General features: G+C 49.6%; 11 protein-coding genes across 11 annotated transcripts; 4 read left to right on the forward strand and 7 right to left on the reverse strand.

Annotated features, from left to right (window-relative positions):
- Positions 1-383: 383 nt before the first annotated feature.
- Positions 384-1,658, forward strand: BKA55DRAFT_595261 (uncharacterized protein; the record flags this gene model as incomplete). Its single annotated transcript, XM_046195778.1, has 2 exons — positions 384-396; positions 460-1,658. The coding sequence occupies 2 exons, from the start codon at positions 384-386 to the stop codon at positions 1,656-1,658; spliced, it is 1,212 nt and encodes a 403-aa protein (XP_046047242.1).
- A 577-nt stretch (positions 1,659-2,235) lies between these two features.
- On the reverse strand, positions 2,236-2,954 carry BKA55DRAFT_691833 (uncharacterized protein; the record flags this gene model as incomplete). The annotated part of the gene is made up of 3 exons (XM_046199678.1): positions 2,236-2,512; positions 2,544-2,880; positions 2,945-2,954. The coding sequence occupies 3 exons, from the start codon at positions 2,952-2,954 to the stop codon at positions 2,236-2,238; spliced, it is 624 nt and encodes a 207-aa protein (XP_046047243.1).
- A 2,884-nt stretch (positions 2,955-5,838) lies between these two features.
- Positions 5,839-6,205, forward strand: BKA55DRAFT_540939 (uncharacterized protein; the record flags this gene model as incomplete). Its single annotated transcript, XM_046190319.1, has 2 exons — positions 5,839-5,939; positions 5,995-6,205. 2 exons carry the CDS (start codon positions 5,839-5,841, stop codon positions 6,203-6,205), a joined length of 312 nt encoding a protein of 103 aa, XP_046047244.1.
- A 1,561-nt stretch (positions 6,206-7,766) lies between these two features.
- BKA55DRAFT_691835 (uncharacterized protein) lies at positions 7,767-8,639 on the reverse strand (the record flags this gene model as incomplete). Its single annotated transcript, XM_046199679.1, has 2 exons — positions 7,767-8,442; positions 8,530-8,639. 2 exons carry the CDS (start codon positions 8,637-8,639, stop codon positions 7,767-7,769), a joined length of 786 nt encoding a protein of 261 aa, XP_046047245.1.
- A 631-nt stretch (positions 8,640-9,270) lies between these two features.
- Positions 9,271-10,778, reverse strand: BKA55DRAFT_72598 (uncharacterized protein). Its single transcript, XM_046201123.1, has 2 exons — positions 10,467-10,778; positions 9,271-10,379 (listed from the first exon to the last, which is right to left on the reverse strand). The coding sequence occupies exons 1-2, from the start codon at positions 10,577-10,579 to the stop codon at positions 9,380-9,382; spliced, it is 1,113 nt and encodes a 370-aa protein (XP_046047246.1). The 5' UTR covers positions 10,580-10,778; the 3' UTR covers positions 9,271-9,379.
- A 413-nt stretch (positions 10,779-11,191) lies between these two features.
- Positions 11,192-12,867, reverse strand: BKA55DRAFT_515679 (ATP-NAD kinase-like domain-containing protein; the record flags this gene model as incomplete). Its single annotated transcript, XM_046188029.1, has 4 exons — positions 11,192-11,560; positions 11,610-12,616; positions 12,681-12,731; positions 12,786-12,867. 4 exons carry the CDS (start codon positions 12,865-12,867, stop codon positions 11,192-11,194), a joined length of 1,509 nt encoding a protein of 502 aa, XP_046047247.1.
- Positions 12,868-13,914: 1,047 nt separating this feature from the next.
- Positions 13,915-16,482, reverse strand: BKA55DRAFT_516343 (NMDA receptor-regulated protein 1-domain-containing protein; the record flags this gene model as incomplete). The annotated part of the gene is made up of 3 exons (XM_046188082.1): positions 13,915-14,357; positions 14,416-15,528; positions 15,579-16,482. The coding sequence occupies 3 exons, from the start codon at positions 16,480-16,482 to the stop codon at positions 13,915-13,917; spliced, it is 2,460 nt and encodes an 819-aa protein (XP_046047248.1).
- A 954-nt stretch (positions 16,483-17,436) lies between these two features.
- BKA55DRAFT_540944 (caffeine-induced death protein 2) lies at positions 17,437-18,085 on the reverse strand (the record flags this gene model as incomplete). The annotated part of the gene is made up of 2 exons (XM_046190320.1): positions 17,437-17,960; positions 18,019-18,085. The coding sequence occupies 2 exons, from the start codon at positions 18,083-18,085 to the stop codon at positions 17,437-17,439; spliced, it is 591 nt and encodes a 196-aa protein (XP_046047249.1).
- Positions 18,086-19,769: 1,684 nt separating this feature from the next.
- On the forward strand, positions 19,770-22,503 carry BKA55DRAFT_73013 (ankyrin repeat-containing domain protein). The gene is made up of 2 exons (XM_046201197.1): positions 19,770-20,377; positions 20,429-22,503. Exons 1-2 carry the CDS (start codon positions 19,944-19,946, stop codon positions 22,293-22,295), a joined length of 2,301 nt encoding a protein of 766 aa, XP_046047250.1. The 5' UTR covers positions 19,770-19,943; the 3' UTR covers positions 22,296-22,503.
- Positions 22,504-23,511: 1,008 nt separating this feature from the next.
- Positions 23,512-24,852, forward strand: BKA55DRAFT_595265 (uncharacterized protein; the record flags this gene model as incomplete). Its single annotated transcript, XM_046195779.1, has 2 exons — positions 23,512-23,574; positions 23,674-24,852. 2 exons carry the CDS (start codon positions 23,512-23,514, stop codon positions 24,850-24,852), a joined length of 1,242 nt encoding a protein of 413 aa, XP_046047251.1.
- A 607-nt stretch (positions 24,853-25,459) lies between these two features.
- On the reverse strand, positions 25,460-26,711 carry BKA55DRAFT_516708 (uncharacterized protein; the record flags this gene model as incomplete). The annotated part of the gene is made up of 4 exons (XM_046188110.1): positions 25,460-25,549; positions 25,606-26,379; positions 26,434-26,544; positions 26,604-26,711. 4 exons carry the CDS (start codon positions 26,709-26,711, stop codon positions 25,460-25,462), a joined length of 1,083 nt encoding a protein of 360 aa, XP_046047252.1.
- Positions 26,712-27,306: the final 595 nt, after the last annotated feature.

The raw sequence follows: 27,306 nt of genomic DNA on the forward strand, positions 1-27,306 counted from the left end.
ATCTGGTCGAAACAGTGGCTCGCTTCTTCCCTTTAGCTTTCTCAAACATAAAAATAAACACATGTCACATTTTATGTTAGTTTCTATATCTGGCTGCCTCCTTGTTCTTTGACGCATAGAAGCGACCCGGGGTCTGATCAAGGCTTGGGCTCTTTGAACATATCAGCGTTCTTTGTCTACCGTTATTCTTTTTAAAGACCTCAGAACAATTCTTTCCAGACTTTCGTTTCGCATTGGGTGTTGAATGAACAGTCATTACCAACTCGAAATGAGCCTTAAGCAATGATGGTTATATAGGTTTTTACCTCCGTTCCCTCAACTTAGCGACTCTGTCGCTTTATTTCTCCCAATTATTGATATTGTCAAACTTCTGTATTACAAGTATGGAACACTCAAGTAGTTTATCATGTCCCGTCTCTTCTCGTCCTTCGTCTCCATCGTCTATTCACATTGACTTAGAACCTGTCTCGTCAGAGTCCCCAGATGGCCACCAAAATGACTCTAAGCAACCGGAGAATCATGGTATCATCAACGAAGCTTCAACTGACTCTCTGGGTTCGCGTCCATCGACCCCTGACTATGAACCAGACCTCCCTGATGACCACAGAGAGGGAATTGAGCCCGCCGAAGAGAAAAAGGCCACCAAAGGCCGATTTGGCGCAGAAGTATGCATGAAGTATCTACTTCGGGTATGCGAAAACACTCCCTATAACGGCTCTGGTGATCTTCACACTAAGCAGAGTTCTCGCTCTCTCCGCCGCTCACGACTCATGCGTCGAGGCTTGATTCGTCGTCAATTTGCCAGAGGCAGAGGAAATCCATCCGTCAACTGGTGCAAACAAGTGCAGTGCGACTACGAATTCGTCATCTTCACAAACCCTTTTCTCTACCTTGCGAATCGTCCAAAAAGTCTCGAAGGACTCCATGCCGATGTGTACTTTCATGACTTTGCTAATGCGATAGTCACGAAGCTCTTTGCCATCGAGGACAGCAAGGCCAAGAAACGCAAGGCTCTGGAAATATCATCCTTTGTTGATTCTCCGCCTGTTCGAGTTGCCTTTTCGCATTTCATGGATTGGTATGACTTGCTGGGCTTCAAGCTCACTGATCGCCAATTCAGTCGAGCTCTGGTTGCAGTTCAGCCAGCATTCCAAGGCCTCATGTTCGGAGTCAAAACGGCTGTGAGGATTGAGCTTGTTCACAATTACATCGTCCCTCCAACCGAAGACCTGATGCAGTGGACTCCTCATCAGCTCATCCTACGCTTTCTCATCTGGTGCGAAATATGGCGGCAGCAAAAGACACCTCGCTCAGAACTCTGGAAGCTCGGTTCCAGTAAAGCAGCGACCGAGTTTCTCACTGCCGTGCTTCTCAACTACAAGATGATGTGGCGAGAGGGTTGTTTGTATACAAGTAGAACCGAAACGAACCTGATTTGGGATCGAGTTTGGGACGATTGGCTGCGCAAATACTCTCTACAGGAGATTGATGAAGTTGTCAATGGCGAGTTCTTCTATCCTCGAGATCAGTTCGAGATGTCGGAGGAAGAGGTCTTTAAAGAGGTGGGATATCTTGGAGGTATTGGTCAGTGTGATGATACTTACAGGCCTGTCAAGTGTTTTCTGGGATATGCGGAGGATAGGCTAATGCATTTATGAGCTGATTGGTTTTCTGAGGAGGCTGTTTAATCGGTACAAGAGATAGATGAGTTTGGATATTTTGTTCCTTCTAAACTAATGGTATTAATTGATAGCCATGCAAGTCTCATCCATTACCACCGCCTCTGGCATTGGTGTATAGGTTCCGGGTAAGAGTTAACTATCCAATGAGGTTCAGTTCACCAGACTGGCTGAACTGCCTATGTCCGGCCCCCCTCCCTTCTCTCCGCTTTCTCAACCTCTTCGCGGCCTTCGATCTGGGGTGTCTCTTTTTATTTCCATCCGCGCCCTAACCATAGCCTAAAACCTGGTTGGCCGACATGGCACCTCGTAAGTCTTGGATCTGGAGAACTTCAGCAAGTCCCTAGAACACACAACGAAAGTTTGCACCAGAAGACCAGGGCGCACCAGGAAAGGGCCTGGACTGAACGTACTGAGTGAGTTCGCTGTCGGTTCCCCTGACTCAAAGTTATGTCTGGCACTGTTATCTTTGCTGAGATGCACCAGCTCGCCATTGGGGGGACATAGCTAGACCTTTGTCCAGGGTCCGATCAAGCTGTCCGTGCACCCCCAAGCTTCAGGATGGCTGGAACAACTTACGCAAGGGATCATCGAGAAAGGTCTGTCTCGGCTCGAGTGGCGTCCGCATTATGCCAGCATACAGATCGTCCAGGCCTTTGCGAGTGAAGTCGGCAACCTTTCGGTTTTGCAGGTCAAGAAACAGGGCATTAGCAGTTGCGTCACGTCTGAACGCATCTTCCTCGGCGGTGCCAAACTCCATTTTCGGAGTACGACAATTGTCGTCGTATACCTCCTTACGCAGGTTGACAAGATCCAGGTCCAAGCCGAAGATTCTTCCAACGGCAGTCTCGAGTTTTTTTTTACTTGTCGAGGTTCTTCTTGGTTGTATGAAAGCCGTTGAATTTCTTGAACTCGATTCCCAAGTTCAATGCGCGCTGCCGGTAGGAGGCTTCATTCTGCTCAAGGAACTCTGCCAGAAGGTTGCCGAATTGCACACCAGTCATGGTACTGAGAGCGATATCCAAGTCGGAACAGGGGATGCCCAGAAGTCGATCTCTCACCCAGCCACCAGTTATCCATATCTCCAATTCTTGCGTCACCGACTGTTGTCGGCACCCAAGCAGAAGATCACGGAGCAGTTCTTCAGCTGGCAACAAAACTATCGTTGTTGCCTGGTTGGAAGCCAGCTTCGGCGAAGACCCTGCAAAGAGTCAACAACGCGGTCAAGATTTATGTTTGTCGATGAGTCTAGTAGACAGTCTTACCTTGTCCCATCTTCAACTTGTTACCTGGAGGCTCCACGGATCCCGTTCAGTGGCGGGGACATTAGGCTGGGCAGATGAGTCAAAGTCACAAGAGACATATTTCGCGGCCCAGTCAGTCGCCAAACGTAGCAAAAACAAAACTTACTCAGTTTACACGATTTATCTAATAGCTAAAAAGTAAGATGTAGTAACAACGGCAAAAACATACAACAGCGGGGATTCGCTGGTCGTCACCGACCCAACTACTAATCCGCCGGTTAGTGGCTTGACTATGGGAGAGCGGACGGGATCCCGTATTTTCCACTACCTTTGGTCGTATGTACTGATGATGGTAACAATTTGGCTTATAACAGCGAAATCTCATCATGGATGGCACAGAATCATGCTGGACTACATATCCGTTGTCATCTACTCGATGGCCGCACATCTGGCCGGTGTCTCCTAGAGCTTCGCTCTTGTTGGTCAAGCCCTCGTTCAACTTGATAATCTGGGTCCCACACTGCTACGACCTTATGGCTTGGTATTGAAGCGAAGAGTGAAGCGCTTGTTCAAGGACATATCCGGTAACTTCAGTTGAAACTCATAGCCGCTCGCCTCGACATGCGAGGGCCCTTTGATCAGTTGCTGCATAGTAACCGGGCCGTCTTGATCTCAATCATGCCGGGAAGAGGCATGTAACTACCGGTCCGGATTATGGAGACAGGCACTCGGTTGCAGAATCTCGGTTTCAGAGGAGAGGAGAGGAAATATGTATGCTGTTTTCTGCTCGTAAATGACATTTCACACAAAATGCGAGACCAGTCTTGAACTGATGAAATGATGGCGTCCGTGAGTGTACATATCGTGGGGGGTAGTCAGTATATCAGCCAATAACGAAGGCTGAAAGGTAGCATCATAGCGGAGGATGTTGATCTGCAACGCGGGGTTATGTGCTTGGTAGATTATCACAAGACAGTCGTAAAGAGTCGATGCCGATGTCTTGATATCTAGAAGTTTCACGATGTGATTGTGGCAATGGAAATATCGCGCCTGAAAGATGAAGCTGTTGCCGAGAAGAACTGGGTCATGACCTTGCGTGGAGCCGGTAATTGTCTGGACCGTGGAGCCTGGACCCTTGAATTCTCCATAGCGGGTGCAGAGCCGAATGAGGCTGAAAGTGTTGTAAGAGAGATGCAAATGAATGCGGATACGTCGCAAAAGATGAGCTTTTGGTCTGTTACATTTGCTGCAAGGAGCTTTTGTTACTTGATTCTTTGCTGTAGCGGTCAATTGTGAATGCCTGAGCATGAGGGCGAAGATCTCGAGGGGTCCGGCTCGTATGATTGGCGGATTATAGTGTTCTGTCCAAGTTATCGCGTGAAATGGAAGACGCGGGGAAACGCTACTTTACTCAAACGGTTTGGATGCGCAGGCGGCATGTTCTAGACAGCTTGTGCAGCCGAGTAGTAGACGCGTTTTCAGTTACGTGTTCCTAATCAGTAACACGAGACACAATCTGATGCCAAGGTGCACAAGAGATGCCGTACAGAGAGAAAATGCGGGGAAAGCGGAAAGTGACCGAAAAGGTGCAATACAGAAACGCATATTGAAAAAGAAAATAGAAGAAACACATGTCTTGCTGTGTCTGGTGGTGTGAGAATGAAGCATTAGAGACGGGGCGAGATTCATCAAGTTGAGATGTGCAACAGTTGCAGATGCACGAGACGTTGAAGGTGGTGCCACTAAAATCGGGGAGAGGGTCAACTGCAGCTTAGCAATAGGTCCAGTGAAAGAAGAAAACAGGAGATTTTTAGACAAGAGCCGGCATTATCATTAGGGGACAATGGATCTCAGTATTGGAAAATGACCAGGCCATGGTGAGGTCATGGTGGTGAGACAAGAGGGGATGCCCCCACTGTTGGCCGTGGATAGGTGCCGTTGTTTGGTGGGAGCTTTACCTTGGTCGAATGTTTTTTCAGCGGAATAAAAAGATCTGGGGCAGATGCCAGAAAGTGATGAAGAAAATGTGAGACCCGACTCCAGCCGAGGATGGCTTCATTGTGAAGTTATCGCGAATATTCTGAAAACTCCATTCATTACCTGCTTATGTTTGTGTTCAGTAGGCCTCAATCTTGTCGGCCAAAGAATCAACAACACATCATTTCTCTTCACAGCATTATTGACTCTTGAGCTGCATGAGGCACAAGCCAGTCAAAGAGAACAAGACCAAAAACCCCAGCCAATACAATCCCTCCCGACCCCGCCATAATTCAAGCTCATCCCGCATCGTGCCACATACTAACACTAAACGCCCACTCACTTCCCTCCCGCTCCATCCACAGCTTTCCCCACTTCACCATCAGAACGTGTACCTTTACGCTTTTGGGTATCCTGCTCTACAGGGGTGTGACCATCCCCTAACGTCCCTTCTGTAGAGGCAAGTTTAGTCGGGCTCCAGGCACCTGATCGCTGATCGGCTTCTGTGCCGTTTCACTCTCTGGGGCGCACTCACACCCCCGCCCCACAGCCTGTGTCTGAACTTCAAGGCTCAAGCCCCTAGGTATCGCCCATCGCCGCCATCCCCAGGGCGTCTTGTCGTTCGATCATGACCCCAGTTCGTTATTGTCCAAGTCCGGGGTTCCAGCCGGAGATGCACTTGACGTTGCAACACATACACCGAATAGACTAGCTGGCACATTTCTCATTTGAAACAATTATCAGGAGAGACAACTTATAATAACTCTTCTCCGCTCTATTCTCCCCCCAACGGTTTTCCCGTTTCCTCCTCCCATCAATAGACTAGTTCAAGTACGGATTACTATTACCGAGTTACATCTTCCTTACCTGCCACCCTTGCCGAGTCCTAAACAGACACAAACCTTCATACAACCTTCTCCTCCTCTTCCTCCTTCACAATGATGCGCATTCCTCGACAATCCTTTTCCACTGCCGCCCGTATCCACCCCAACATTGTTCCTCATCTTCGTCCCCAGAAGAGAATGTCCTTTGGAAAACTGTAAGTGTCATATACTCAGTGTCACACGACACCAGATGCTGACCATCAATAACAGCGTCAAGCCCGTCGCGGCTGTTGTGGCTATTGGTTACGGAGCAAAGCTATCACTCGAAATGGCCCAAAGACGACGTATTGCTCAGATGGAAGCCATGGAGCGCGAGAATGCCGCATACCGAGAGCGAAATGAGGCTCTCATGAACATGTACGGTGATCGATCAAGTCTCGACGAACTCGAAAAGGCCGTTCAATATTACGAGAAACGATAAATGAATCCATCCAAGGACGAAACAAAGAAAACAAAAAAAACAAAACATCAAAGTCGGGTTTTACTACGCCCTTCTCTCATTTTATTCGTTTGAAGCGACGGCGATGCCTCCCCCGGAGATGTGTCGGAGTTTACTGGTACACTTTTATGACCACCGAAAGCCTTGAAATATTGCATTGGAACGGCGTTTAAAGGAATACCATCTTGCTTGGGATTATTGTTTGAAAGGACAATTCATCTGGTTGGCTTTAATGGTCCAACATCTATCTCATCAACAATAGACTGTTCGTCTACAGATTCATCTCACACGACCTAGCGACAGATTTGTATGAAAGATTACACTACACTGCAATACACTACTTGGGTATAGAAATATCCCATTTTACAGGTCACAACCATTCTCTCATTTACACACCATGTCTTGTTCTTCCTCGATTACCTGTTTTGTGTCGTCGCCCAGTCCCACATGCTCACGCTTTGGATTTTCACATTCAACTCAACCCAAAACGTCATGAGCCTCGCTGGATCACAGGCCGAGGTTTCCCGGCGGCTAATGAGCCCCGACCGATCTCTCAACCATCAGCACCCCCGAAGGCCCCACTCCCGACGACTTAGCCGGTCCCTGGCCCGAAGAACCCCTATCAGAGGAACACTTCCGAGGACATTGTCTCTGACGTTGCCCATGCGCGGTGATTGATGTCCATTACATCCTCGTTTATCCCGGTGGTAATCTTCCGCGATTTCATGCGACGATGATACGAGAAGACTTTTTCGTCTGGGCAACGTTGTTGAGTTTTAAGCCGAGAAATACCTCAATTCAATGGGTAAGAGAATTGAATTGTTGCCGCGGAGGTGGTTGGATAAATCTGATAGAGATAGTGTCAAAGATGTGGTTGAATAACTCAGAAATGAACAAGCAATAGCCAAGCAATAAACAACATGTCAAATAAAAGATAACTTGATATCAAACTAGTCAAACGTGAAATTTGATCTTAAATAAGGCACGCCAATCATATCCCTTACCGGCTCGCCAATCTATTTATGCGAGGTCCCGATGTTGTTCAATCATGAGATATGTATCTCGAACGTCAATTGACATTCTCCCAACACCGAGCCACTCTACGGAAGCAGACTTCAAATAAAATGTCATGGCTAACTAAAAATTGCTGATGGTCACCTTGCAGACCTTAATAAGTGCTTGCTCAAAGGGCAAACATGGGTGCTTTGGTTTTGCAACAAGGAATGGCGTTGAGTGGTATGGCGACCTCTTCTAAAGAGGTACGAAGCTCTGCAGAGGCCACTACGGCAATGCCAATTGAATACTCTTACGGGATATGTCATCATGTCATGTTCTTGAAAAGTCTCATTTCACTTGCTTGCTAGCGACTGGTAACGCTGCATCTCCATGCATCCTTCTCAATGATTCCAAGTACCATTACCCTTGGTATCATCATCATATCATCATTTGGGTATTATTCGTCACCAGAACCTTTCTCGAACGACCAAACCTATCCTCCCAAAATTGCTCATCGTCTTCTTCTTCCGCCACGAATGTTGTCATCCTAGGCAACGCCAGGTCCAGCCCACTCCTTGCGTCTTAGCTTACGGCCAGCCTGAAGCTCTTGAAGCTTGGTCGCGAAGCCGCGAGAAACGTGGCCAATGAAATTGGGACGATCCCGAAGCTCCTCCATGGTCTCAATCCAAGCTTTGTAGCTGACCCCCTCGCAGAAGTAAGTGATCATCCGGCCGCCGAGCTCAGCCTGGGAGCTGTGCTGCATGTTAAGCGCCTCGTAGCCGTCGGCAAAGTCGCGCATGAATAGTTTCTGCGTTCCTTGGTCGGTATCGGTACGGTAGAGGGCGCGGTGTCCGTTACCGATGGCGACGTCGATGCAGCGGGCAATGAATTCGCCCATGCTGGGGCTGATGAAGCGGTCGCAAAGCTTGTAGACTTCGACGTAGTCTCGCATGGGAGTCTTGATAGGCGTTGCTTCGGGACTCTGGGCAGGACGGGGATGCGCATGTGGGACAATAGAAGAGTGACTGTAGGCGAGCCCAATGTAGAGAGCGAGGTATCGCGGTTCAATATCCTCGTCGTTGAATTCAACGCCTCCCTTCTTGGCCTCGGCAAAGCGACCGTTGAGACAGCTTTCGAAGTACTCCGAGTTCTTGGTCAGGACATTCTTGGCGACTTGAAAGGTTTCGCCTTTCACCTTGAGCTCGACTAGCTGCTCATCATTCCTGTGCATGCATATAGGTCAGTGACTCTTGTTCCCCAGCGCAAGGTTGGAATGGCCTCTGAGGTTGGGATGAAAGAGATGCGCATACTTAAGAAGCCAAGAGGTGCGAAAGTCGGTGAGGATGCCAGCGGACTGCTCGTCGGCAGGGTCATCCTTAGGACCACCACGGGTCCGGGCTTTCTTTCGCGGAGGTGCCATGGCGACGTCGGAGAGGGTTGATTCAAGGTGCTCAAGTGGGGTGCGTGAGAATCAAAGGCGATTTCTGTCGAGTGCGCTTTCACTTTGCAAGTGATGCAGATAAAGTGAAGAGAGCAGAATCTAGTTGTGAAGCACGCTGTGGTTTGATGTTGCTATCCATCGCTCGTAGCGATTTCCAGGTTTACTAAAGTTGAATTAAATTAGTGTTCATTAGAAGCTTTTACATTTCCAAAATACCTTGGTTACCAACTGAGTTCGTGATGTTGGGTTGTGGTTGCCAGGGTCAGGATGGTGCAAGAAAACAATCACAACATGTAGGTCCGAGATCGGGCCTGGTTGTTTATCAGTAAAAAATGCAATGCATGCTCCTCTTGGAAGGCACGGTCTTCGCAACTTCCCAATTCTCAGTCTAACAGGGTCGCGTCGGGATGCCTCTATCAGAATTCGCCCTATTAGGGGGTAAAGGTTAGCTAGAATAATAGGGCCCTGCCTGATCTTCACTAGAAGTACATAGGAGGCCATGGTAATAATCTGCTGGTCGGGATCCTTTATTCAGTCCGGTAGTATTCGATAAAAGGCAGTAGAAGCCGAAGCTTCAATAGGAGAGTGAGATCGTGAAAGAGAAACGCTGTATATTAGAATGAATCAACGGAAAGAGTTATAAGTGGGTTCCTCAAACCAGACACTGCTCGCTCCTGCCACCAGCTGCTGAGGAAAGTGCCAACGCTGGGATAAGACTATCACTTCGCTCTTACTTTCCGAATGGTGACCTTTTCTTCATCGTCAAGTTCCCATCCAACCTTGTCCTTCTCTTTCAGTTCGTCCCACTTGCGACCAGTGGCAAACTCTAAGAACGGTAAGTCCACGTTGAAGTACGACCTTGAAAAGCATTTCAGGGTGTGAAGCCTCAAATCGTCGTCGGCCCACTCCATCAGCTTTAGGCAGTGTCGGCTGACTTGTTTCTTTGAGAACTGCCATGAGACATAGTCGTCGTGTGCCAGCGCTTTGAGTATCCGGTCCAGTTTCTTGTTCCTGATGTTGAAGTCTTGTCTGATGAAATATGCCTCGGTCAGGTTCCTACGCCGACATGCGGCATCCAGCATGAAGTAGCCGGCGATCTCCTCGATTTCGCTGTGAACCATGGGGGTCCATACAGCCATGTATCTGAGAAGGTGTAGAATCGCCGGATGATATGATTCAGGATGCTTAGCCAGAATGGACAGGCGGATAGAGAAGATGTATGCTTGGATCGAGAAGAGATCAGCTCGTTTTGTAGCCACTAAGCCTTCTCGAAGCTTTCTCAATGCCATCAGTACATCCTGCAGGGATTTAGTGTTGTCAGGGTCTTCAATAGCCGCCAACATAGAAGTTGATGGCCCACTAGACGGTATGATAGAACGGAGGGCTTTTAAAGTGCCACTTAAGGCAGAGGACGCAGACGATGCGACAGCATTGGCAGAAGCTGATCCAGGGGGTTGAGAAGAACCACTAGAATTTGTGGCTGGAGTTTCAGGGGCTGGGGTTGAAGATGATGCTTCTGCAGAAGTCGTTGTGGAAGGCGGTCTATATCCAGGCGGAGGTCTGGTATATGGTGTTGCAGGAGTTGGATCGACTGCCCTTATATCTAGAGCTTCGAAACTCCGTATAATTGAGTCCTTGTCACCAGCTTCTGTACAGAAAGCAAGGAAACGTGAAATTATCTGATTATAATACCACTCCTGGGTCTTGGGGTTGAGTAAGCTGTCTCTAGTCAGCCCATGTCTCTTGTCTTGTCGAAAGTGATCATTCTCGCGTGTCTGCAGATGATGTTGACTGTCCCATACATACCTGTTATCACCCTTAGAAGGAAGACCAATACTCTGTAGCGGGTCCTGCTCGACAGGTTTCAATCTCCCCCAAGGCCCTGATGGCATCCTGTTACCTCGACCTCGACGAGTCATATCGTGCACAAATGAACTGCTCTCGATACCAAAAAGACCTTTTATTGGGAAGGCAATTCCTCGGGCCTCGAGTTCACTGAATTGAGAGCCTTGTTGTGCTGCGCGGGGCAAACACGGGGTGTTATTGAATATAATAGAGATGGAATGAAGTCAGTTGTCGTGAAGACTTGAGGTTGATGGTGGGGTAGCTTTCAAGGACCCCGCGATCCACTGTTGATTCCTGCGTCCATCTCACACACACTTATCAAGATGGAAAGTTGAAAGACTTGATTATGCCTTAAATAAGTTAGGACTGTGATTGTATCAAGGGAGTAGTGACTAGGCTATCTTAGAGACACAGACAGTCATATGTTTTCTCTCCTCAATTGTCACATCGAAAACCCAATTGCTGCATATTCCGACGAACTTCCACTGAGAAGAATAGCCACTACAGAGCGTTGGTTCTAAAGAAATCCTGAATCAAAACCAAATTAAACTTGCTACATCTAGAAGTCTTGCTATCTGCACATCCTTTTACGTGGGTATCATTATCGCCAAGAAGCCTTTCTTCCCATCTGCTTCCCTAACCACTGCCATTCCAACACGCCATACATCCGATTTCATGCCCTCTTCTCATCCATGAATGCGGTCGGCTAGTGTCACCTTGTCCCAGTTCTTGGGTCCCGCAGCCTCATACTTGCCAGACTTGGAGATGACTCGTCCAAGGCCCTGGTGGATCTCAGCCTGGAGAGGTCCGAATGGGCACTTCTCGCCATCAATGCTGATATAGCCATCTTCTTGATCGCGAGGAATGATGCGGTAAGCTGAGATCTTCTTGTAAGTGACATGAGGGTTGTCAAATAGTCTCTCAGCTTCAACATCGAGAAGGACCTTAATAGCTGTGAAGAAAGGCAGGTCACCATCGATAGTGACAAGGTCCATCAACCCATCTGAGATGAGTGAGGCAGCGAAGAAGGGAGCATCGGGTGACATATAAGCCATCTGTGACAGTTAGTATTATTCCAAGCGACAGTTTGGTAGGATCACTCACGTTACCGGCATAGAAAATGCCAACCTTGTCATAGGGGATCAACTCCCATCCTTCAGGGAGATCATCCTGGATCGTGCCATACTTCAACGGGGGCAAACCTGCATCTTCAGCTACGGGTTCTGCATCAAGCTTCTTAGCTAGATGATTCAGGCTCGTGGAGCTCGCGTGATGCTTGTAATGAGCCTTGACATCGCCCTTGTCTTCGATCTCAACTTTGACAGCCAGGTCAAAGGGATAACACTTCTTCTTGAACATGCGCTGAACGACACCGACTTCAAAACGAGCACTGCCCATCCATCGCATATGCTCTGTGCCAAGATCGCATTCAGCAATGAGGCCGAGCGTCTGGGAGAGGAACGAAATAATACGGTTATGGCCGGAAGTGACCGACACCAAATCCATTGGGGTCACGACGCCCTTGATGATAGCAAGGGCGGCGAAAGAAGGTCGATGAGATCCATACAAGTTGCAAGAGAATGCATTTCCTGAGCCACAAGGGATATGGCTAACAGGCATCGTAGAAAGTGCTCTCGCAGCATCGGGTCGCTTGGCAAGGCCGTTGAAAATCTCGTGTGGCGTTCCATCACCGGAACATGCCATGATAGTATCGTATTTGGACAAGTCGGCGTTTTGCGCCAGTTCAACGGCTTCTCCACCATGCTTCAATATCACGGGGTCAAGCTGCATCTTTGCAGCCTGGAAGAGTGGCTTCACCTCAGTCTCCCACTGCCTGACAGCACCGCCAGGGCCAGAGTTCGGGTTGACCAGCACGTAGGCGCGTTTCTGAGACTGCGCATCACCGTATGCGCGTGTCATCAAGGTCTTGACAAAGATCTCGGCTGGGGTACCGCTGGTCGACTCGTCGTCTTTAGCAAGCGTAAAAGTCCATTTCTTAGGCTTGATCAATGTCTTCGAAGCGTGATAGGCGTAGTCGATTGTGATCTGGTTGTTGGAGAGCTCGGCCCAGAGGACGTTGTAAAAGGGTATGCTATTCTTGGGAGCGGGTTCTGTAGAGAAGCATGATCAATAAGTGTTTCCATGTGGTATCGCGTCGCAGCTTGAAATTCTTACTGCCAGAGAAAGGAGCACAGGAGGAGCGAGTTGACTTGTTTGCAGCAGGGTCTGTTAATGATCAGTCGAGGACTTGGCGTCATGTCTCCTTCAGAAGATCCGCACCGTTGAGCTCCAGTTCTTCGATTCCAATAGTCAACTTCTTCTTGCCCTCCAATAGGAGCAAAATTCCAATGCCTTCCTCCATTTTTCTATCGATCTCCGTGTTCATTGAAGTTGATGCCAGTCAGCAGGCTTATCGATTGTGTTTTATATTGAACACCTTAAAGCGCTAAGGGGTGCAAGGGTTAGTTCGATCGTCGCGATTATGATTGATCGTGTACAGAAGCAGTAGATTCAATAAAGAGAATCGAGAAAATGAAGGACTGGGACAGCTCGCTATGGCGACATAAAAAGGAAAGACAGAACGCCAAAGCCTCTGATAACGAGCGTATGTTTTGGAATGTTTCCGCAAGGAGTTGCTTCTTAGGATCAATCGGATTACGCGGATGCCCGTTGAACCTAGGCTGTTGATCTGCGGGGGGTCTGCATCCGAGATTACAGACCTAAAGCCCCTGTAAATGCCTGCATTTGCGACTGGCCAGGTCCCTAGAGAAGTCAATTGCGCACCTGCTGACAGATGATGATTGGAACCAATAGTGCAAACGCAGTGCTTGAGGTAGTGGAATGTAAGACTCGGGCTATCGTACCTGCCCAGACAGTGCCGCGGTAAGACAACCAGAAATGGTCACCAACTCCACACTGGCTGTGGTGTTCGGTGGCCGCGGAGCCACGAGATATCTTTGAAGACTTCGATTTGACTTCGACACAAGGAATTATTGCCCTTTACGGGCTTACCTCAGATTTGTCATCACGTCCGACGTAACTAAGATCTCAGTTCCCCAGATACATTCGATGAGATTAACGGCTTCTTCTTGTTTAGCCAATGCACTCGACCAATGAGGCTGATAGCGGCATGCTTATTCTACACGATGTATGGATGCTTTAACTTTTCCCCATGTTCCCAAAACTCCATTTCCCCGCCATCTTCGGAGTCATTCCTTGCGCCAGACTGTCCTTCCTTCTCCTTCCTTGACCTTTTTCTAACCTGAACTGGAAGACCTCGGAATCGCAGCCTCGGTTGCATGCATCTATATGTCTTGGTATGGCCAATGTCATTCAATATCATCATGGCATGTGCTGAACCCCCACAAACTTTTGAGTATCGGCAAGTAAGAAGGTATGCAATGCCCCCTTATGCGAGCCTTGTCACATTGGGGAACTTCTCCTGGGCCGCCTTCTTGTATGCTTCCACCTGAGAACTCCTCCAGCCCTTGAGCACCTGAAGTCCCTCGATGGCATCCTCATAGGTGACATCCGGGATATCCAAGATGCCAGAGACATCCTCTTCGCTCTTAGCCTTATCTGGACCCAATAGTCTCTGTGCCTTGATGGCAGAGAGAACATGTCTAGGACTACCCTTGTTGGCGGCAAGGAACTCGTCGTTGAACTTGACGAGATCCGTGGAAGGATCGACTGCCTTGAACTCAGCCTTTAGCACCTCCAGAACCTTAGGCTCAATGTCGGTCGCAGTCTTCAATAGTTGAGCGAACGCTACAGTATGTTCATGCACCCTGGGCGACTTGGGGTCAAGTGCTAGGGCAGCTGTGAGACAGCGGAGGGCAAGAATATACTTCTCTGTAAGAAGAACGGGTCAGCAAATGCAAAACTTGTCTGCCCATAGTATTAAACTTACTGCGGCGCATGTAGACCTCGAAGCCAGCGAACTGGGCGTTGATGTTCCTAGGGCTGAATTGTAGTAAGGGGTTGACGAACTTCATGGCGTCGCCGAGAGGGTCGGTGGTGTCGGCGAGCTTCAACCCGAGAGGATCGTCGTCCTGCTTCTTGACTTCTCCATCCTTATCCTTGCCCTTGTTAGGGTCTTGCTTAGCTTGTAATTCGGCAGCCTCTTTTTCGAGGCGTTGCTGCTCCTTCCTAGCCTTTTTGGCGGCCTTCTTCTTGACCAGAGCATCCTCAGCGTCCTCTCCATCGGCGCCGTTGACACCATTTGCGGAAGGCTTATCGGCCAGCTTGAGGTAGACTTCAATTGCATCCAGAGCAGCCCTTGAGAAAAAGGGGTGATCACGGACGTGGTCTTCCCATCGCATCATATCGATATAGGCGCGGATCTGACCCTTGCGCAGAGAGAAGCTGTGGAAATCGAACTGGTCCTCCTGCCACACCTCAAATATGTTGAAGATTTGCTGGAATCGCTTGAGAGCAAGCGCAACGTTACCTTGGCGAGCATATGCCTCGCCGTCTTCTGTCAAGAACCAGACACTCTGCATATCCAAAAGATCCGCCAAGGGACCACCAACAGTCTCTGCACGAGTGAAGAGGCCGACTGTCTTGAGAGCCTTATCGTTTTCGTTGTTGCGAAGCTGATACTTGGCTGCCTTTGTGTTAATGTATCTATCCTTGAGGTCAAGCTTCCTGGCTCGATCCATTGCCTTGGAGGCTTCTTGTACGTCTCCGCCATGCTTAATAATTCGTGCCTTCGTCATGGCAAAATCAACGCTCTTGGGGTCCTTCTCAATCGCCTTCTCGACGTACTCCATGGCTTTTGTCAAGTCCCGGCTGAGATGGTAGTTGTAGTGCTGTGCAAGGTAATACAGTGCCGCCGCCTCTCCTTTATCCTTGCTCTCCGAATCAGCACCTTGCGAGTTCAAATAGTTCTCGGCCAGTTCACGGAGGGTATCCTTCTTGAATGAGTCGGAGTAAAGATGCTTAAGGTTAGCGAAGGTTGATGGCACTCCCTTGTTAAGCATCAACGTCAAATAGGCCTCGGCAGCCTGCTTGAAGTCATCGCCTATAAACAGGTTAGTACTGGTGGCCGGCTAGTGTCTCGGTCAGATTTACCTGACAAAAAGTCCAGCGGCAACCGACGCGCAGCATCGCAACGAGGGGACTTCTCCGCATACTCATCATAGATAGCCTTGCGAGCCTTGGGGTCATCTTCTGGTACCTCCAGGACCTCCAAGAGTTTCTCGTAGTATGCAGGGTGCTCCGAGTTGCGGTCAAGGAGAGCCCGGTAGGCCTTAGCAGCCTCCTCCTTCTTGTCCAGCTTGTGGAGATACTCGGCGCGCGCCTCCATGACAGCCAATCGATCGAGATTCTGCTTGGCAGCGGTGTTAAGATGCTTAAGTGCCCGCTCATAGTCTCCTTGCTCCGCAATTAGAGAGTTCTTGTACATAATTGCTTCTGAGTGCTCGTTGTCGAATTTCGAGGGCTTCGTCTTCAATGTTTCCTCGTATGTATTCATGACCTTCTCAGCCTCGGCAGGGTTTCCGGAAAGGTGGTGAGCAATAGCGAGCGCAGTCCAGCTTTGGCGCATTTGAGGTCGGGCCTGAAGCATAGCGGTTCGGCTTTGGATGTATCCTTGATAGTCGCGGCATTGAATTTGCAGAATAGCCAGATCGCGTTGAATTTGTGCCGACTCAGGCTCTAGTCGCAGAGCAAACTTGTACGCCTTGATAGCCTCCTCAAAATTCTTGTTTGCCCGGTGCAGCAAACCATACACGTGCCAGCAGATGTGCGACTTCATATCCATGGTCAAGGCTTCCTTTCCCAATGCAAAAGCTTCTTCTGTCTTGCCCTGAGAGTTCAGAATCAAGGCCTTCATCGCAGTGGTGTCTCCATGTTTCGGATGCTTCTTGAGAATAAGCTCGGCGGACTTGAGACCACGCTTGTATTGCTTGTCTTCATAGTATCGAATAACGGATCGGAAGAGCGAGGCCTCCTTAGAGGCAAGAGGTTGCGGCATCGTGATTATGGAAAACAGTTCTAGTCTTCGGACTGTAAAGAAGTCGTGAGCTAGTTAATTGCAGCCAGCGTCCGTTGTCGGCGAGGATTACAAGCTTCCAGCAGGATCGAATGAGGGGTGTGTGGGCGAGGGGGAGGAAAAGGTACAGAGAAGCTTGGACGAGACAAAGACCTCGCCAGGAGATGATGAGAGGAGGATATGAAGGGTAAAGAGGCGGCTTCCCTGACCGGCGATTGTGGAGAGATGTCGTGTAAAGCTGAAGGTGCTGTACCATACGACTTACGGAATGATGTGGACAGGAATTGCTACGGTAGGCCGGCAATTTCTCGGAGGCTGCCTGTGGTGGGTTGCTGAGTTATGAGGAGTTGGTGGTTTTGGCGGGGCAGTTTAGAACCCATGACAGCATGGATGCCTCATGAGAGTTGGCAAAGAATCTGATATTGAATGAATTAATCCATAAATTCATGGCGTAGAACAGTTCAAGATTTCATACACAGTGCAGCTACTCCGCCTGAAAACAAAAATAAATATGAAATGACTGCTCAACATTGGTATCTAGATAGCTTCATCTGTTTGGCACATAGGGCTTGTCCATGTGGTAAAGGCCACAGAAAGACACATGCTACGGGAGGCAAGAAAACTTAAGACGTCTATCCTAAGTGACAAAAAGACTTAGTGAAGGTTTAGTGGACCTTAGACTAGGTATTTTTGGCACCTTTCCCTAAGTCAGACGCTTTCCTGCTTCCTGAGGGACATGACATGACCGACCATGAAACTTCAATCTTTCGTCTAGACGAATAGTATCTTTAATCCTTCTATATAAGAGGTGTTAGTATTGTAACATGCTTATCGTACATCAAGTCCCCATCCTACAGTCCTTCTCTTGTCATGTTACACATTTCGTACTCCAATGGTAGTTGGAGGATCTGAGTGGTCGTGTCGTAATATCATAATTTATACATTCGTTTTCGAGTTTTGAGCTTTCCTCCATTTGCTGATTATGTCCTCCCAGCTTTCGAAAGGGCCGCCCCCGCATCGTTGCTGTACGACCTCCCATGTTCTATGTCGTACGATACCCTCCACGCCTCTCTCTTGTCTTACAAGCGAAGCCAGGCGCTCGGTACGTGCTTCACGCGGGAAGAATCTACCGGAATATGGATCTAATCGTTCGTCGACTATTCTATCGCGGTCTTGTTCTTTCTCGAGTTCCCTCATGGTTCGGTCCGGGTCATCAGGGTCCGGGCTTGCCGCTACGAGAGCGCAGTAGTTTAGTACTTCGGTCCGGGCCTCCCATGATGGAAACAGCACTTTCTCCTTAAAATCTAAGCATGGCTGAGGATCGATCTGTTTTGAGGTTGGTCTTGGGACGCGTTGCGAGGTAGACGAAGGGTCAAAGCCGGATCGGGACGGTGTCACCAGCGCATTGAGATTCTGGGTGATTGAATCATCGATCGACGATCTTGAAAGTCGAAGAAAGTCTGAAAAGCAAGAATCAGTCGGATATTCGAACAGCCGGTACATCTGACTCGGATATACCTCGCAAAGTACCATACGAGAAACAGAACTGTGGAGTAAGGTGAGGCTGCGTAGATGGTTGAGTCATGGTATTTTTCGGCCGCGAGGAGCTCTGTTTCTGAGCGTCCGGCGAACCCTTCCAGAGTATCCCAGCCAGAGTGGGCGGATGTTTTAGTTCAGCTGATTATAAATTAGAAATAATTGCTAGCGTGGTAAGGCAAAAACGTGGCTCGTTACGAATCTGAAACAGGATCGAGTCGAGTCGCGTTAGTCGTTAGAAAATTGTCGTGAGTGATGGTTGGTTCTATCTCGACTTCAGTGACGCAACTAAAGACTTAGCCGGAGCTGAGGCCCGGCTGCTTGTGTCCGGAAAGTCCGGATAAACTCTGGGTCCGCCGGCCCCTAGATCCTTGCAGAGATCCCCCAGCTTGATCCTGGTAGTCCCGATCCATTACTGCACGACAGAAGCCCCCAGGCAATGACGATATTGATAAGAGAAGGTTTACGAGGGGATTAGGCTTTGAATGCGAGACATTCCAATTCGAGATAGTTTTCAACTATGGTTGCTCGTAGTCTCGAGAAGTAGCTGAAGCTCTTCGGATCCTTAACTCTTGCTCTTATCTTTTGACTGTTGTGTCGGTTTTATTAGAAACGAACTGACTGGGCTTTTGCTCCATCTCATGGGGCTGAAACAAGCTGAGTGAGGACAGTGAGATATTACTGAACTTTTGATGCACGTCCCAGGTCAAGGCGAGAAGCCAGGAACCAGCGTGACGCCAAGGGGGGCATTTTCAGGGCGAGACGCAGAATTTCACCTTTCAAATCCAGGGTCTGCATCTTCTGAATCAGCCTACGACGAACTAATCGGCATTGCTTTTCGCCCACTGAAGCAAGTAGCCACCGCCGAATGGAGCCGCGCTACGCTTGATATTGGATGGACAGTTATCGCAAATCGCACAGGGCAGACGGGTTTCCGGAGATGTTGGCGATGGATTGCGGGCAGCCTCTCGCCCTACTGGACACTGGACCGCCCTAGGCGTCATTTAAGCATTGACATTCTGATACCATCGACGCCTCACCGTTTGGGCGTTGAGTACAATCCTCCGACGGGGTATTCCCTGAGCAGGGCTGATTGAGGATAAGATAATCAACACTGGATCTCAGGTTCTCAACAGACTCGTTCACATTTCTTCAGCGACCAGTCAGGGATCTCTCTAGCGGCTTTACTTCCCCATAAGGCTAAAAAGGCTTCGAGACTCCGTAACTGCCAGATTGGATAAAAGGCGCAAAGAGAGCGACTCACGAACCTGCAGATGCAGACGCCACCGTTGCGACCCATCTGCCAGCTCAAGCACCAACGCACCCTATTTGTCGCCGTTCTGGGTATTGATCAGCTAATTCCCAGGCAGCTGGGTGGCTTGTCCCCTTATCCATGCCTGAGCGGTTGCACTAGGTCCAACGCCCAGGACAGGACAGGACCAACTGCCACGCACCTAACGCTAGGAATCACCATCCATGGATGGATGTTGGCTTACAGCAGGGCACGGCTTGCTTCCGGGCTAGAAGCCGACTCGCTCTGCTTCTCGGAACCTCTTTAGCCTCTTATGACTTTGTGACTTTGTGGGTTACCTGGTCTGAATATGTGACAACGGTGTGCAGCAACTAGAGCCCGGGCCGTCGTCACTCTCTTGCGTTGAGTCGATTTGAGTTGAGGCTTCAACCCTCTCTTTTGCTTTTCTGCGCACGAATCTCAGCGCGGCGAAGGCGAAAGCACGGGCTTGGTCCGCTCTCTGCAGGAACTGCAAGCTTACGGAAGTATTTGCAGCTGTCAAATCGTACATTACCCCCCGAGTTTCCTGCTCGAGTCTGATCTGGTCTGGTGGCTTGTACTACTTTGGCATTTCTGAGTCGGCCAACTTCCATCAAATTTTGTTTTTTCTCCAAGGATGGATCAACTTCAGAGTCGGGTCGAGAAGGCAGACCTGCAGGATCTGATCGACATATGCGAGCAACTTTCCGAGGAATGTAGGGGTATTTCCAATTGTCTCAATACCAGTCCAGTTACTTTGGCTTCTCTTGCCAAGGAGTGTCGCGCGATCACAAATGCGCTCGACAGGTTACACGAACTCAGTCGATCGATTGAAGGTGGCACAGAAAGTGTTCGGGCATCAAACAACGAATTCGTCTATTCCGTTTCGAAGGATGTGCATGAGCTGAGGGCAGCATTGAAACGCATAAAGGGTCCAGATAGGGACAGCGGCATTCACCTCAGCGAACCACAGCTTATCATCGTCTGGAACGAAGCAGCATTGAAAGAGTACCTTGCGCGGCTGCGCACTCATCAAGCGTCTCTTCATACTCTCCTTAATGCTGCGACACGGCAAGTAACCTTCTTTTTTAAGTGCGCTGGTTCAAGGCTAACTCTGAGTAGTGCCGGTTATAACTTTGGGGAAAATGACAACAGGAGGCGCGTGATTGAGCCAGACATTGGAGTAGATGAAGCACTACGGAGTCTTGCTCGAAAGTTCACAGCACCAAACCAACAATCTGTCGTGTTACCCAGAGTCAGCGACTCTGCCGAGATCCAGATCCTACTTGATACACTTGTACCACCACCAGGGGTCAATTACGTGCGAACCAAGGATGCCGCAAATGAACTGCACAACGCCATTGAACGGAGCGATGAAACGGCCGTCTTTCATATCCTACTCGAACGCGCAGACCCCAACATAATGTTGGCTGGTTCGATGCTCTCACCACTGCATCGCGCTTTCGACAAAGGTCATATGCTAATTGCTGCTTTTCTCATCGTCGCTGGCGCAGATGTTGACGAGCCAACTACTGATGGTCATACAGCATTGATGAGGGGGATCAGATGCGGGTTTTCGGAACAATTTGCGACTCTTGTGATTCACATGAAAGTCCACGTCAATGCGATCGATAACGATGGGTGCTCAGCTCTCCACCTCTCGGCCGCTTCAGATGTCATCGACGATGAGACGCTTCCAGTCCTCATCGCTGCAGGCGCCGATATCAACCTTGTTGACTATAATGGCCAGACACCACTTCTCGTGGCGATTCAACATAGCCGCTGGTCTGCGGCGACAAAGCTCGTACAAGCTGGTGCAGATCTAGAGGTGCGATTGCCAGATGGAAAGACAGCCCTCCATATGGCTATCGCAATGCGCAACCAAGAATTCTCCCAAGTGTTGATATCTCGAGGAGCAAACGTTGATCGCGTACTCCGCGAGCACACTCCCCTCACAATGGCCATCAACTCTCGCTGCACAGCTATCACTGCTGTTCTGCTAGATAGCGGTGCAGACCCCAACCTGCCCAGCCGCAACGGAAACACACCTTTACTAGCAGCAGCAGCCACAGGACACGACGAGACTGTTCGATACCTCATCGCCCATGGAGCAGATCCAGCAGCCACTCAAGGACACTCCGGATACTCAGCGATGCATATGGCGGCGCACAAGGACAAACCTCACATTCTGCAGCTATTGTTTGATGCAGGCGCGCCTGTTGATGTCTTGGATAAGACAGGTGAAACTCCTCTTCTTGTGGCTGCCAAGCTCGGTAATGCGCAGAGTATCTTTCGCTTGATCAGGCTAGGAGCCGATGTCGAACGAGTAGGACCGGATGGGATGAGCATTCTCTCTCATGCAGTCAAAATGGGGGATGTTGACCTTGTCACAGCACTCCTGGAGCTTGGAGCCGGTATGCAAGTGTCGTCCATGTTCCCTTCGAAAGGCAGCAAGGAATACCTGGTGCCTGAGCCACAGACAACGCCCATTCACGTTGCCGCTCAACATGCACGAGACGAGATCATACTACGGCTTGTATCCTATGGTGCCTCTCTTGAGAGCACCATCTTCCCCGGGCGGACACCTCTCTCCGTAGCAGCGTTTCATGGCCATATTTCAACAGTCCGGCTACTTCTTCGACTGGGTGCCAATACGCACGCTTTAACAACACACGGTGATACGATTCTTTTCCAAGCATCGGCAAACCAAGCAACACTCAAGCTCCTGCTACAGCAGGGAATCGATGTCAACCATCAGAACGATCGGGGCGCCACAGCCCTTCATTACGCGGCTCTTCGCGGGCACATTGGAGGTGTGAGGATGTTGCTTGAGAAAGGCGCTCGACAGTACCACGCAAACGCAGTGTGGGATGCCTGGGAGGACAGAGACGGGACTGGAGGTTATCGACAGGGCACACCAGCTGGCATGGCTATGCAAAGAGGTCTCGATAAGGTCGCGGAGTTAATCGAGGGATGGAAGTATAACTGACTTGGGTGTAATACTTGGCGATAAGGTCATGATTTGATGAATGGAGTAATGGCTGGACGGCGGAACTGTATATCCTCTGTATGTAATATGGGTTTGGGCTTGATGAGATACCACAAAAGAATTGTTATAATTTGGCGAGATATTATTCAAAGTGGGTGCCTGTTCGTATCATGAAGTATAACTGGTTACATTGACAGTGAATAAAAGCCATAGACTAAGTGTAAGTTATGTATTACTGAATGCTGTGTGCACGTTGGCATAAATCCATTGCATATCCCTCTATATCCGGGTTCCACGTGCTGTGCAATAGCTAAGCTTTTCAGCCCTAGTAAAGTCCCATGCCTGATCAACACCAAGAGCGAGAGGCAGCTGAGTCACATTTACGGATACGAAACGTCCTGAAATGCGAAATTAGTTACTGATTAAGCGGCACATGAGGGATAACACCTACGTCGTTGGAACAAGATTCAAGAAGTGACGTGATAGTAAGATTAATCAATAAATCGCGAGTAGTAATGAGGAGACCTCCCAGCCTAACCACTAACCCATACATACGAATACGGGACGTCATGACGGCGTTCAAGTGTTGACGTAATAGGCTCGAGTGATGATGGGCGAGGCAGTGCTCAACGAAAGAGTCCATGATGGGCGTATGTCAATTTCACTACTGGTCATGTATTGATGAATTGGGAAGGATGTCTCTAAGTCTCGTGATTTGTAGCCAAGGAAATAATACAAGCTCGACATTTGGCTAAAGTGAATTCTCCTTCATCATATTCTTGACTCTTCTCAACTCTTCTTCATATCGCGTGGGTTCAATCTGCCCATTACCCCTTTCGGCTTTGAAACCAAGTCCCACTTCTACAACACGGGTAAATTAGATTCACCATTTCAAGATCTCGCCAAGCTTGGAGTCCTTATTTATATCGACTATTTAACTAATATCGCCTCCATCATCGATAAATAATAAACCCCAATCGAACCCTTAATCTGCAGTGCATCACAGTCCAGGCCAGCCCCGCGTGCTCCATCTGGCTCGTCCTGACTTTAGCTGTTCTCCCCCCTGCTTCTACAACCCCGCAATCCGCAATCGGCCCCTCGTTAACTGCTACGCTACTGCTACTGTACACGAGACCGCCTTCGAAATCTCCTATCCCGTCGCAAACCTTCCCTCTTCACCTCCCGACTTTTCTATACACGGCGCAAATATACAATCATGTCTTCTTCTACAGCCCCGGCCGCGCAGGCTAACAGCAGCAGCTGGACCGCCTTCCTCAAGGTAGATATAGATATCTAACTCCATGCTTTTGCGTGCTTGGAGCGATTCGTATATGGGTGATCGCAGTAGCTGACCTCGTCTTTGCGACGTGCTCTATAGTCCATCGCGTCCTTCAATGGCGATCTATCTTCTCTCACCGCGCCTCCCTTCATCCTCTCCTCCCAGTCTCTCACCGAGTTCTCTGCCTACTGGGCCACGCACCCTCCCGTCCTGACCGCCCCAGCTGCCGAGTCTGATCCCGCCAAGCGTACTATGCTCGTCCTCAAGTGGTTCCTCTCAACCCTCAAGCACCAGTACGCCAGCCGAAGTGAGCAGTTTGGAAACGAAAAGAAGCCTCTAAACCCCTTCCTGGGTGAGCTTTTCCTTGGTACCTGGTCCGACGAAGCTGGCGAAACCACCCTTGTCTCAGAGCAGGTCAGCCACCATCCTCCTGCTACCGCCTATTGCATTCGCAACGACAAGTCTGGTATCGAGCTTGAGGGCTACAACGCTCAGAAGGCCACTTTCAAAAGCACCATCATTGTCAAGCAAATCGGCCACGCTGTCCTACGAGTTCCTCTTCCCTCTGGCGAGATCGAATCCTACCTCATCACTCTCCCTGGCCTTCATATCGAGGGACTGATCTTTGGTGCTCCTTTTGTTGAGCTTGATGGCTCAAGTCACATTACTAGCTCCAGTGGCTTCACTGCCAAGATTGACTATAGCGGCAAGGGATGGCTCTCTGGAAAGAAGAACACCATCGTCGCCAGCGTTTATCCTACGGGCAAGGAGAAGGATGTTCTTTACAATGTCACTGGCCAGTGGAACAAGGCTCTCGAGATCTACTCAGGACCCGCCAAGTCTAACTCCAAGTCTACTCTTGTGAGCACCTACGACGCCGTCAACACCGCTCAGACTGAGCTCAAAGTTGCACCCATCGATCAACAGCACCCTCTCGAGTCCCGACGCGCCTGGTCTCGCGTTGCTGACGCCATCCAGAAGGGTGACATGGACACCACTGGTGCTGAGAAGGGCAAGATTGAGAATGCCCAGCGCAACATGCGCACCAAGGAGAAGTCAGAGGGCCGAACCTGGGATCGCCAGTACTTCACCGCTGTCGAGGGTCAAGACTCTGTCCTCGAGCAGCTCGGCAAGGTCGTCGGCGTACCTACTGACGGAGAGGCTGACAAGACTGGTGGTCTCTGGCGATTCGATAAGACCAAGGCCGATGCTCGCGCTGCTCAGCAGCTCTCGGAAGACGCTGTAGCCCAGATGGAGAAGGAGCTTCTTGGTCGATAGGTACGCCCAACAGGATCTCAAAACAACAGGAGAAATAGGAACAGGAACTGGTGATTGTGAGCTGCATAATACACAATCATCGAAAGCATGCGGATAAAGGTGCAAAGTTAAATCAAAAGAGGCGGGCATGGACATGGGTTAGAATACACGGCGCTCGGCAAATGTTCTCTGATATAAGAGACATTCCGCGACGAACCACGGGGGATTCCAACGGTTGGTTTGTATAATACTTAACAGGCTATATATGTTCTACGATTAATGACATGGTTTTCATGTTTTCTAAATTCGCAGTTGTCCGCATCCAGAATGTCCATTGATGTAATGTCCGATATCAGTGTGCCGAGTTAAGGTAGGTAGTTTTATCCTAACATCATATATTTACATCGTCATGCAGGAGACCCAGGTTGTGCGTCATCAAATTTTTTTTCTTCATTAATTTTACTACTTTCATCGCCTCGTAACGCCCCTGCAACTGAACACTGCTATGTTGTGTCGGAACCAAGGTGCGGGCTTTTTCTAGATCCCTCTTTTTCTTTTCCAAACGATAGTCATGAATTGTGTCGCAGTTGGGATATCATTAGAACCACTGAGTGTCTTTTATCGACATTTATAGCTGGTTGGCAGTGTTGAAGTCCTGGAGAGCCTCGGCAACACGCTTGGACATGGTCTTCTCACCCTCACGGACCCAGACACGGGGCTAGACATAGCGTTAGTACATTGTCATACATATACAGTAATGTGGTGAAAACTTACGTCGAAGTACTTCTTGTTGGGCTTGTCCTCACCATCGGGGTTGCCAACGGTAGTGTTGACGTACTCGCGCTTGTTGATCATGTAGTCTCGGATACCAGAGCAATAAGCGAACTGCATGTCAGTGTCGACGTTAACCTTGACAACACCGAAGCCAATGGCGTCGAGGTACTCCTTCTTGGAGGAGCCGGAGCCACCGTGGAAGACGAAAAAGACGGGCTTGTCGTTGTCGGACTTGAGGGCCTCCTTGACGTGAGCCTGGTGCTTGCCGAGAAGCTCGGGGTGGAGCTTGACGTTGCCGGGCTTGTAGACACCATGGACGTTACCGAAGCCAGCGGCGATAGAGAAGTAGGGGGAGATGGGGGAAAGAGTGTTGTAGATGTTGAGGATATCTTCGGGCTGGGTGTAGAGAGAGTTGTTGTCAACATCCTCGTTGTTGACACCATCCTCCTCACCACCGGTGATACCAATCTCCATCTCGAGCCACTGCTTCATGGGGGCAGCGCGCTTGAGGTACTTGGCGGTGGTCTCAATGTTCCACTCGACGGGCTCCTCAGAGAGATCGATCATGTGAGAGGAGAAGAGGGGCTCGCCCTTCTCCTTGAAATAAGCCTCATCGGCATCGAGCATGCCATCGAGCCAAGGGAGGAGCTTCTTGGCGCAGTGGTCGGTGTGAAGGACGACGGGGATACCGTAGGTGGGAGCGAGCGAGCGGACGTAGTGGGCAGCGGCGATAGAGCCAGCAATGGAAGCGGCCTGGTCGGTGTTGCTCACACCCTGAAGAGTGTATCAGTGGGTTGACACGATTGAGAAATTTGTTGAGGAACATACCTTGCCAGCGAAGTAGGCGGCACCACCCTGAGAGAACTGGAGGATGACGGGAGCCTTGTTGTCGCGGGCAGCCTCGAGGGCAGCGACGACAGTAGAGGAAGAGGTGACGTTCTGTGATATTTTTATTAGTTACGACGGTTTGCGTTGTTTTTTGAATGGTTGAGACATACAATGGCGGGAATGGCAAACTTGTGCTCGCGAGCGTACTCGAAGAGACGGAGGACGTCGTCACCGACGATGACACCGGTCTTGCGGCTGAGGACTTCTTGGACACCCATTGTTGCTGTTTGTGGAGTTTAGGATGGATAGAAAATGTAGGTTGAGATGAAAGATGTAGAAGAAAAAAGCCTATTGAGCAAGAAAGTTTGTCAGTTATGAATGAAGAGGAGCAGAGCAACCTAATGACGAAGAGGGGGGTGTAGCGGGGTTTTCAATCCAACTCTGTTTGGGCCTTATCGATAGCAAAAAAAGAGCTGCGCAATGAGACAACACGGCAAGGGGTAGAGTGGCAGTTACGGCGTTTTGGAGGGGCAGACAGGGCAAGTAGGAGGGGCAATTCTGACGCTCTTGCCGAGAGCTGCTCTGTGCGGGTCAGAATGAGTTCATCAGATTGAGGCCATGAGCTGTTTACAACATCCAACAGCCGTGTCGGTGAGGCATAAAGAGAGGCCATGATAAGACCGCGGATCTTTTTTCCATCTCGCCAGGAACACTCGTCTAATGCATCTTGCAGCATGCTGCTCCTCGATTGGCGAGAACGGAGATACATCGCGAATCGTCTGATACTCACGGGCCGTAAACTGAGTTCCGTGAGGCTTTAGAGCTGTTGAATGGGCTGAGACTGTTGAACGATTCACCGCGCCATCCAGTGAG

Source organism: Fusarium redolens (assembly GCF_020744475.1).
Source record: "Fusarium redolens strain MPI-CAGE-AT-0023 chromosome Unknown BKA55scaffold_11, whole genome shotgun sequence".
NCBI classification, from domain to species: Eukaryota; Fungi; Ascomycota; class Sordariomycetes; order Hypocreales; family Nectriaceae; genus Fusarium; species Fusarium redolens.

Coding starts and splice junctions, on each gene's coding strand:
- BKA55DRAFT_72598 (XM_046201123.1), bottom strand. CDS start 10,579: ATGACTCGTCGAGGTCGAGGTAACAGGATGCCATCAGGGCCTTGGGGG. Junction 10,380..10,466: donor CCTTCTAAGGGTGATAACAG/GTATGTATGGGA, acceptor GACTAGAGACAG/CTTACTCAACCCCAAGACCC.
- BKA55DRAFT_73013 (XM_046201197.1), top strand. CDS start 19,944: ATGGATCAACTTCAGAGTCGGGTCGAGAAGGCAGACCTGCAGGATCTG. Junction 20,378..20,428: donor CTCCTTAATGCTGCGACACG/GCAAGTAACCTT, acceptor AACTCTGAGTAG/TGCCGGTTATAACTTTGGGG.